The following is a 10,182-nucleotide window of genomic DNA, read 5'->3' on the forward strand; positions in this document are numbered from 1 at the left end:
ATTTAACAATGCTTTGGATAGTTGTTTGATTTACAAAACGATATGTTTATTGAAAATTACAAGTCAAAATTCTTTCGATGTGAATCTATTAAGTAAAACTAATCACCACACGTATCAAAATTCAGATGAATTCTTAGTCTTGAAAACAGAAATGAAACGTTTATGAATGATATCCATTGCTATAAACAGCACCAAGACGATTCATCTACAGAATACATTTCCAATAATAATTATTATATTTCAACTTAATACAAAAAAATTTATTTTAAATGATAAAACAAGTTTTTATAACAAATTTAGACTAAAATCCATTCAAAAATACAGCAAAATTATGACGATCTCAACAGCAGTATAATAAAGTTTGTAAACAAATAAGGGTAATGACGTCATGCGAACTGACCAAACCGACCAGAAACCTGGTGCACTTCGTGCGTAACTGGTGACACTGGTTTGAATATTGGAACGATCGGTGCAGTGCACTGGTGTAACTGGTTTTAATATTGGAACGGTCGGTGCGGCGAACCAGTGTAACCGGTTACACCGGTGCGAATATTGGAACGTGCCCTTTTTATGCCTGCTAACTGCAACGATAGCTGTGTCGTTGTGTTTTGAAATCTGCTCCGATAATTAAATTAGAATTAATTTTGACACAATTTATCTATATTAGCAATATTTTATTAATATTTTGGTGTAAAAATGTCCACAACACCTTCAAGCAATAATAGTAGTGACCCTCGAAGGCCTGATAAAATCCAAAGGTTTCTTTTTTATTATCTATCCCTAAGATATTTATGGTGGAATGTTCTTGAATCAAATTATATTTCATTGTAGATGTTTTGGGAAGATTTCCGTATCGTGATCTGTGGCAGAATTATCGCCAAGTCTTGGAATCTTCCGGGCAGTGGTTCGCGAGAAACTAAAATAAAACATCACAGAAAGGGACCAACTCGAAAGTTATAACTCGTAGCCACCCCGGGCAAACATCTACATGTTTTTTTTTTTTAATTTGCAAGTTTAAAATCTATTTGGCACCTTGGCGATTGTAGTTGGCGTGACAGATCACGATACGGAAATATCTCAGTAAAAAAAAAGTTAATGAAGTAGTAGTTTAGTCACGTATTAAAATTATTTTGTGATCTTTCAAAAGTTCATGATAAGTATGTAAATCTATTTCCTTGATTAAATCATTTGATTCTCTAGTTTTATTTTCTGTTAAAATGAAAAACGTTAAATATCATTACCTAAATGTCTTTTTTATTCGTTGCAATCTTAAATAAGGGTTTACATTGTAAAAAAAGAGGAATGATATATAATAGCCTTTTCAAATGGCCTAATTAGAAAGAAACTGTAAAAAAATTTATTTATTGCCTTATGATGAACATTTTAATATGATTCTAATTTATTGTTCAGCAACTCTTATTGTAAGATTAATGAAGAAATTATAATGTCTTTCCAATTAAGACAAAGGGTAAGATTTCCAGGTTGGTGACAAACAGGTACTGGCAAGAGAGGGAGATATTTCTGCCATGCAACTACAATCGCTAAGGCTGCAAATTGTTTTAAAATGGAGAAATCTTTACTAACAAAAAAAAATCATGTGGTTATCCCATGGGTGACTAATGAGTTACGCCCTTCGAAAAGGTCCTTTTCTGTGATGTTTTTTCTAGTTTCTCATGGGCTGTTGCCTGGAAGTTGCCAAGTTTTGGCGATTATTCTGACGCAGATCATGATACAAAAATCACCCCCGAAGAGAGTAGGGAGAAATTAAAAAATATACCATATATTTTTGTCTTTCCATTTTCTAAAATTTTTGCAATTTAAACTCTTTAACACCTTCATTGAGATAGTTAGCATGAACATGTACCAATATGAAAATATATCTCCAGTAATTTTATGTATGTCTGATAAATATAAATAATGACATTTTTCATTATAGATTAAAACAACCTGCGTCTTGTAGCGCTTCTGGACCTGGAGAGGATCCAATGCCAGATTATATGAACGTCCTCAGCATGTTTTGCAGTATGTTTGGGCTCATGATGAAAGTATGCATTTTTGAAATATTTAGTGACAAAAGAGCTTTAATAAGTGTTTTAAGTTTCAATATAAAATTTCTCTAGGTATATTTGCTAAAATATTGTAGTGTAATTTTAATGCTTGGTGCACATTTTTAAAATTTAGATACGAAAATAGTCCTTACCTTTTTTCGTGACAGAACTTGTCTTTAAAATATATTTGCTTGTTTTGAAAAGTTTCTAATATGCTTTTTTCTGTTCTCCTTCCAATTATATTTTAAAGGAGAACTGTATGTCGTGATTGGCTTCTCTAAAAATTTATTTATTTAAATCAACTTTTTTCATAATCAACTAAATTAAATGCTGACATTTTTTTTAAAGTTTTGTTTTTCTTTTAAAAACCACATACAATAGCATTAATAAAATTTTAAAAACTTTTCTTATGAAACATTTATGAAAAAAATTAATAAAATCTATTGTCTCACACTTATTTAATAAATCATACTAAAATATTTTAGTATGATTTATTAAATAAGTGTGAGACAATTTTAAATTGTGACAATATTTACTTAAAAACTAATCTTGCACCTTTTATAATTGTAATTTTCTGCTATATTAAAATATGACAGACATTTCTGATTACCACAAGTTCTTAATTCGACTCTATTCCTGTGATGAATCTGTAATTAGTATTGATAACCATCATTCTCTGCATAAAGCTTAATTGCAAATTGTTTATGTGTTTTTTTATTAAAAATAGAATTGTTCAGATTACACTAAGTTACATTATTTTGTAATAATTTTTGTTTAATTCCTTTATTTGGTTCATATCAAGAATGTCTCCCTAATAAATCCAATTATATTTTTCACTTAAAAAATATTAATTTATTGTTATAACTCAATGGAAGAAAAAAACAGTGAAGCCAATGCTATATTTTTTCACAAGGTAAAGTTAGCATGTTAAAGTTAATGTTTAACTTGTCACATGTTAAAGTTAATGTTTAACTTGTCACATGTTAAAGTTAATGTTTAACTTAATATTATTGTTGTTCAAGCTGTTTTCAAGGTTAAACTCACTAATCAGAAGAAATTTGATTCCATTGAACTTTAAAAATATGCATATGTGTGAAAATAGTTTTACTTAGACCAGGGGTGTCAAACTCAAAAGCTAACTTGGGCCAAATAAACAATACTTAACTTTAAGTGGGCCGCAAAAAAATCAATGTTCATAGAAACAAATATTTTTATTTTGAATTGTAATAAACATATATGAAGTTAAATTATTGTTTACGTCCTGATACTTGACATCTCTACTCTGCTACTATTTTTTCTATTTCAGGAGAAATTTTATTGGCCGAGACTACTTTCAAAATTGACCCAATGTGAGCGTAATTAATACGGTTTCGGACAGGAGATTTATTTCCATTCATAACAGAAAATAATTGCTCTCACTGATAAGTACTTCCTAACCTGGAAATAATTTCATACTCGAATTTTTCAGTATTTTTAAACCTTGTCATTAAATATTCATGAAATTCAGGCACACCCACTTCAATGAATTTTACCTTCAAATTTTAGTCGCACTGAATATCACTCACTTATATAACTGGGTACTGAGTCTATATTTATTGAGAAAATCGAAGAAAACATTCAAAATTTGTCTTCCAAAGAATTAAAATCTTTAAACCTTTTTTAAAAGAATTAAATCTTTTGACCTGGTTACTGATAAAAATTTAAGATTGCTTATGAGACTTGGTACAAAATTTAGACCAAGAAGAAATTATAATTTGCCTTTTATCATTTCCTCAATTAGTAAAGATTTAGACGGCTTCATTGCAAAGTGTTTTAGGAAATATAATTGGCCCATAGAAGGTTTTTTCGAATGGAAATATAAAATTTTATATAATTTTAAATTGAATTTTTTAAATAACAACACAAAATACCAGGGTTTTTATTTAAATTCTAATATTGTTAAATCTATAGAAGAATTGAAAGGGAGATTTATTATTTGTGTGGTTGATAAAGCTTCAAATAATTTTGGCTTTATGTGCAAAAAATTCTTTAGAAATATTATTGGTTTTGAATATGATAATAATGATACTTTCCTTAAGATTAACAGCTCTAAGAAAGAAATTGAAAATAGAATTTTGGCTTTTTATAAAAAAATTGGAACAAAACCAAATAGTTTTAATTTCCCATACTTATTTCCGACCATTAAATTTCATAAAACACCTGTTAAATTTAGATTTGTTACATGCTGTGCAGGGTGTTATAATTCTGTTTTTGGTAAACGATTTTTTAAATATTTAAACATTATTTTAAACAAAATATTTCTAATGATAAACATTTTATCATTAATAACAACCAAGAAGTTATTAAATATTTAAACAACACACGTGTTAATACAATTCTTACCTGTGATTTTGAAAATCTTTTTACCAGTATTCCTCACAATAATTTAAAAAATATTTGTATTGAAATTTTTGAACATTATTTGATTAATGAAAGTATTGACAGGGAAGACTGGATTAATTTATGCAATGTCAACATTTTTGAAAATTATCTTTTTAACGGTATTAGTTTTTACAGGCAAATTAAAGGTATTTCTATGGGTAATAGTTATTCAAGTGCATTCGCTAATATTTTCCTTCACTTTTATGAGAATAAATTTTTACAGAATAATTTTTTAAAAGGTTTTAGGTTTATTGATGATTTAATCATCTTCGATTGTTGTAATTTTGACTTGATTAATAATATTTATCCTGAAGAACTGAGTTTAATTAAAACTAATTCACAAGACTCTCGTGCTTTTTTTCTAGATCTTGATATAAATATTTCTAATAACAATAATCTCATTGGGGTTTGTGATGAAAGGAAGGATTTCAATTTTAATGTTATTAACCTTACGCATTTTTATTCCAACCTTTACTATAAAATTTTCAAGAATATTGTATTTGGTCAAATAATGAGATTCAAATTCATTTGTAATAACCGTATAGATTTTTTGACGGCTATTGAGGTATTAAAGAAAAGTTTAAAGAAAAATAAATTTCCTTTCAACTTTAATAATTTTGATGTTTTGATTAAAGACATTTTAAACAAATTCTATTAACTTGGCCGATATTGAAGCCCGTCTAAGCAGGCCTAGACGGTGAACAATTTGATTTTCTTCTTGAAATTTTTGGAATTTGTTTTCATTTACAAAATTTATTGGGAATATGTTTTCTTTTTCAAAATTGTTGGGATTTTTTAGATAGATGGCGGCACTTGGATTCTATTGCTCTTTAATTTGTTTTTTTATTAATTTGTTTTTTTACCTAGGTGTCAGCACAATATAAATTTTGAGCTGATTTGGAATTTATAAGGAAATTCTTCTTCACTTTTACTAACTGTAACTGTTTTTATGTGCTTTGGGGGCGGTTTTTTTTTATGTCTTTTAAATGTTTTGTATATCTGTTTCAGTAAAGGTGATTTTATTACAAAGTTTTTCATGAATGTTATTATGGTAGATATTTAATGTGGTAATTATTATTATTATTTATGCTTGAATTTTCATTAGGGGCCTCGGGGCACTGTTAGTTTTGGCTTTGCCACTAACAACAGAAAGGCTCCTGTGTGTTTACAGACAGTGTGTCCCCTGATGAAGTGCTGCTCTGTAAACACACAACTTTATTTAATTTTCTTTGAATTATATTTATATATTTTTTTAAGTAAATTTATATTATTACTTGTTTTTAAGATTTGAATTTGGTTTTAGCTGCCTTGTGCACTGTTCCAATTTGAATTTGAATTAATGTAGTTATGTTTATTTTGGTTACGTCCTGTTTTATTTATTTCAATTAAGATTTGAATTTATGTTTGAATCTTTAAACCTTGTTTCAAATTCTGTTCTAAGATTTGAAATTTTTTTCTGCGTATTTTTGATATGATGCAGTATCATCTAAACTAGATTTGTTCTTGTTGCACGTTGGGGAAAACGTTAAATCTTCATTTTTCAGTTGCCTTTCCCAAAGAAATAGTTTACATTTGAATGCTTTAATTATGTCAAACATGTTCGTAATGATCTGATCCTCTCCTCGTAACAATAAATTTAAATCGGAGAAGTGTTTGGTTGTATCAACCATAAAAGATAAATCTTGCAATCATATTTGATCGGAGAACAAGCTTGTATCTTGATTTATAGTTTGTAAAAACTTACATATTTTTTCTTTCAAATCCCAGAATTGTTTGAGAACCTTAGAGCAAGATAACCAACTTACCTCGCTGTAGTAGGATAAAATTGATTATGTAGGTACTATCTAATTGATAGCATAGTGTGAAACGGACTCCATTTCAGCCAATTAAAATTATCCATATAGTTCATAAGTAAAGTATATTATAATTTTATATGCTGGTTTCGTTTCTAATTCCCATTTCTATTTTATTTTTACTTTGCTTCTGATATATTGAGTGGGCCACAAAAATGCTCATCTTGAGCCGCATGCGGCCCACGGACTGCGAGTTTGACACCCCTGACTTAGACCATTGGTTAATAAAAATAAATATACAAGTAATAATTTAAACATTGTATGGGGATTAGCGAAAAATACTAATTATTTCCCTCTATAATGAATGTTATATATCAGAAAATTTATTTATGATAGAAAAAAAGTGTTTTAATTTTAATATTTTTCCTGTGTACATTTCTTTCAGTTTTCACTAAACATTGTAATTTTATAAAAACTTCATTTAAGTTTTATGTTTATTTATTTATTAATTTTTTTGAAAGTTTTATATAATTTCTTTCTTAAACTTTTCATTGTGTAAATTATATGTTCTGTTATTCCGTTATTTTATTGTGATATACTTCTTCTCGTTTAAATTTTTGTACAGGGTGAAGTCATGAAGAAAAATGATAACTATAAAATTTTCTCTGCAATGTGTAAACATGTAAATTTACAAATTTACGGAATACGTTTTTATCTGTATTGTTCAAACCTTACATGGTGTGAGCAATTAATGTATTGTAGTTAATTATTGATTGAAGAAATCTGCAAAAATAGTTGAATTTTGAGATATTTGGAAGATAAATAATATTTATTTTAAAAATTACAGTGCCATCCCTTCTATCTAAACAACTTTTCTGCATTATGGTGATTAGGTGAAAATTAACATGTTTTTATGTGTACCCTAATAATGATAATTTGAAAGAAGAAAAAAAAATTCCATTCATAGCATAAATTATTTTTATATATAAAAAGTTTGATTTTATGTATATTTTTTTTAACAGCTAAAGTGGTGTGCTTGGATAGCACTTTATTGTTCTAGTATCAGCTTTGCAAATTCTAGAGTAAATGATGATACCAAACAAATCTTAAGCAGTTTTATGTAAGTAGAATTTACAGTTATTTATTGTAGGTAAAATCAAATAACAAATATAGTAGGATAACAATTTTTATTTTATGATCTATATTTCACAGTTAAATATTAAGTTATGGATGATATGATAACACTTCAATATGATTAAATAGGATAATACTTCAAAATATAGGTTAATATGGTTGGTAAAATTGTATTAAAAAATAACTGATATTACCCAGTGACGAAATAGGTCTCAGTTTGGATTTGAAGGCGTGCACAATTATTTGGACGTCATCACTTGTTTCAACTGTGTTCAAGAGTAATAGTAAACAGTGTGCGTGTGTCGTCATTGCATGCGTTGCTATGGCAACCGCTGCTGTTTTTATTTTCACTAGCATGCATTTTTAATGTATTTACATAATAATAATTTAACATATTTTTATATTAATTTTTTATTAACTTATAATTACTGACTTGATGTTGATTTCAATATAAATATGAGTGCTGCAGAAAGAAAAGTATTTTGTGGCTTCTTGAAACCTGTGCAGGATTTGAAAACGAATCTGACGACAAACATCAATTGAGACAGTTTTTGCTACCCGTAATTTGTTCGGCCTGTATAGGGCCTATATTTGCTGAATAATGAATATAAAATATTGGGTTAAATCTATATAGAGCCAATATCAAAAAAAAAAAAAAAATAACAGCCCTTTGAATCCTTATTGAGCCAAGATTCATGAATATTGGTCCAATGAGGGACCAAGTTATTTTGCTGCTAAGTATCTTTGAATCTCTATTTTTAACTTTTTTGGTTTTTTACCAAACTCATCCCGGTGGTATAAATCAATAGATAGAGTTCTATAAAAATTAAATATTTTATAAAAAGACCATGATTTTCAAACAAATGTCACGCAAATGAGGTGGTATCGACGAAAGAGTTGAAACTGGTTACAAGAGTTAATTATGTGTGTTAAGAGATTTTTAATTGAAATTTTGTGTTCACAAAAAGTTTTTCCTTTAATATAAGTCTGCATATAAGTTTTGCTTTTCACAAAATATCTAGTATATACTGAAACTTATTAATTCATTTAATAAGTTCCACATTGAAAATATTTCATCCTAAGGTAGGGCTTATCCCTCAAGATTTATTTGCTTTCTTCCATTGAAACAGTGTCTATATAACAATATTTTTACATGAACTAAGGATTTCTTGCATATTAACTAAAAATTGTGCTTATCATCTGAAATCTTGTGTCATCTAGTAGCAAATTTTCAATAAATCTCTTGATTATATTTCATTAAAATCAAAGAGTGATTTTTTAAAAGTGGCTGATCTGATGTTTAATGACTCATAAGTTTTGCCAATTAAACTAAGGCTTCTATTGTTAGTTTTGATTCTTAAATCTTTCGAGTTTACATTGATAGTTTTATTTTATTTTTGTAATTTAGTCTTGTCTAATTAAAACTTTAAGTTTCTTCCATTTCATTATCTCAGAATAATTTTTATGTCTTTTAAATGTTCTTTTCTCTCAATATATTTTTTTTTCTGGCCTGTTGATATGTTGCTGATATGATCTGTCAGTTCTCTTGTTAAAGATTATTAAATAATTTACTTGAGTCAATACTTAAACAAAACTGTTATTATTTTATAAATTGGTATCACAAATTTGCTGCTTTATTTTTTCTCCTTTTTTTTCAATCTCATTTCTGCAAGTCATAAATATTTTTTTAAAGAGAAAGATTTTTAACATTCAAATAAATGGTTACTGTTATGCTGTTTTATGTTGTCTTACCTACTGAGAAACAAAACCAGTTTTTCCATATAATTAGGTAGGAAAATAGTTTATTGAGAATAAACATTTTCCCAATTTTGCATTTGCTGAAAAAGTGTGACTAAACTTAAAATTATATAATGATGTTACATCTTTTTATTATGTATTTATGTACTTATTAGTTTCTTTACTTTAATAGGTTGTCAATCTCTGCTGTGGTAATGTCTTACTTGCAAAATCCTACTCCTATGAATATACCTGGACTTTCTTGACCTAAGTAACCTATAAAATTTCAACTCAGTTTTCAGAAAGAAAAAAAATTGTAAACATTCTGAATTGTTCAAAATAAGCAATCAGTTTGGAAACAAATATATATAATAAAATTCTTATTTATTGCACATCATTGGATTTTGTTGAATTACTATTGTAAATATTTAATTTTTTAATGTTTATTTAATTGTGTAAGTGGCTTATTTTTCAATTTATTGCATTTTGTTAAAATTTATAAATTAACCTCTAAAGCAGCATTATAAGTCTTTCAAATTGTGGAAGGAGTAAAGAATTATAAAATAACCACTTATTTATTAGTTTAGCATTAATTTCTTGCTTCCCGATAAAAACATAAAGAGTTAAGACAAATTATGTATTTTTTAAAAAATTTATTTATTATTTTTTTTAATGTTGTATAACACTGCTTTTTTTATTAGTTATTATTATTTGTTACCTGGTTAAAGTTTTTGACATCATAGTCTGGTTTTTCACATAAGTGGCTACAACCATCTAAAATTTGCAAAAAAATAAAAATGATAGTTACAATAATATAATTCATGTGGATTTCTTTTGTATTTAAAACAAGAAAGTGGTATATAAGTATATTGAATGGTATATAAATATAAAATAACAATAATCATAATAAACTAGAAATTATAGTTTTGAGCTATATATATTTATGAGAGTTTTTCTTCTTCTCAGGAAATATGAGATAGAATAATTTAAATCAGAAATGTTATGTAATTATTATTTTAATTTTTTATTATTGAAATTGAATTGCTTTT

The 10,182-nt window shown here is 27.1% G+C and overlaps 1 protein-coding gene across 1 annotated transcript; it reads left to right on the top strand.

Moving 5' to 3' along the window:
• Window positions 1-567: 567 nt before the first annotated feature.
• LOC107436081 (PAT complex subunit Asterix) lies at window positions 568-9,525 on the top strand. Its single transcript, XM_016047645.4, has 4 exons — window positions 568-758; window positions 1,937-2,045; window positions 7,285-7,382; window positions 9,327-9,525. The coding sequence occupies exons 1-4, from the start codon at window positions 697-699 to the stop codon at window positions 9,397-9,399; spliced, it is 342 nt and encodes a 113-aa protein (XP_015903131.1). The 5' UTR covers window positions 568-696; the 3' UTR covers window positions 9,400-9,525.
• The last annotated feature ends 657 nt before the right edge of the window (window positions 9,526-10,182 follow it).

The sequence above is a fragment of the Parasteatoda tepidariorum genome, chromosome 2, assembly GCF_982258835.1.
Source record: "Parasteatoda tepidariorum strain Cologne lab strain chromosome 2, Ptep-v5.0, whole genome shotgun sequence".
Classification (NCBI taxonomy): domain Eukaryota; kingdom Metazoa; phylum Arthropoda; class Arachnida; order Araneae; family Theridiidae; genus Parasteatoda; species Parasteatoda tepidariorum.

Coding starts and splice junctions, on each gene's coding strand:
- LOC107436081 (XM_016047645.4), top strand. CDS start 697: ATGTCCACAACACCTTCAAGCAATAATAGTAGTGACCCTCGAAGGCCT. Junction 2,046..7,284: donor TGTTTGGGCTCATGATGAAA/GTATGCATTTTT, acceptor TTTTTTTAACAG/CTAAAGTGGTGTGCTTGGAT. Junction 7,383..9,326: donor CAAATCTTAAGCAGTTTTAT/GTAAGTAGAATT, acceptor TTACTTTAATAG/GTTGTCAATCTCTGCTGTGG.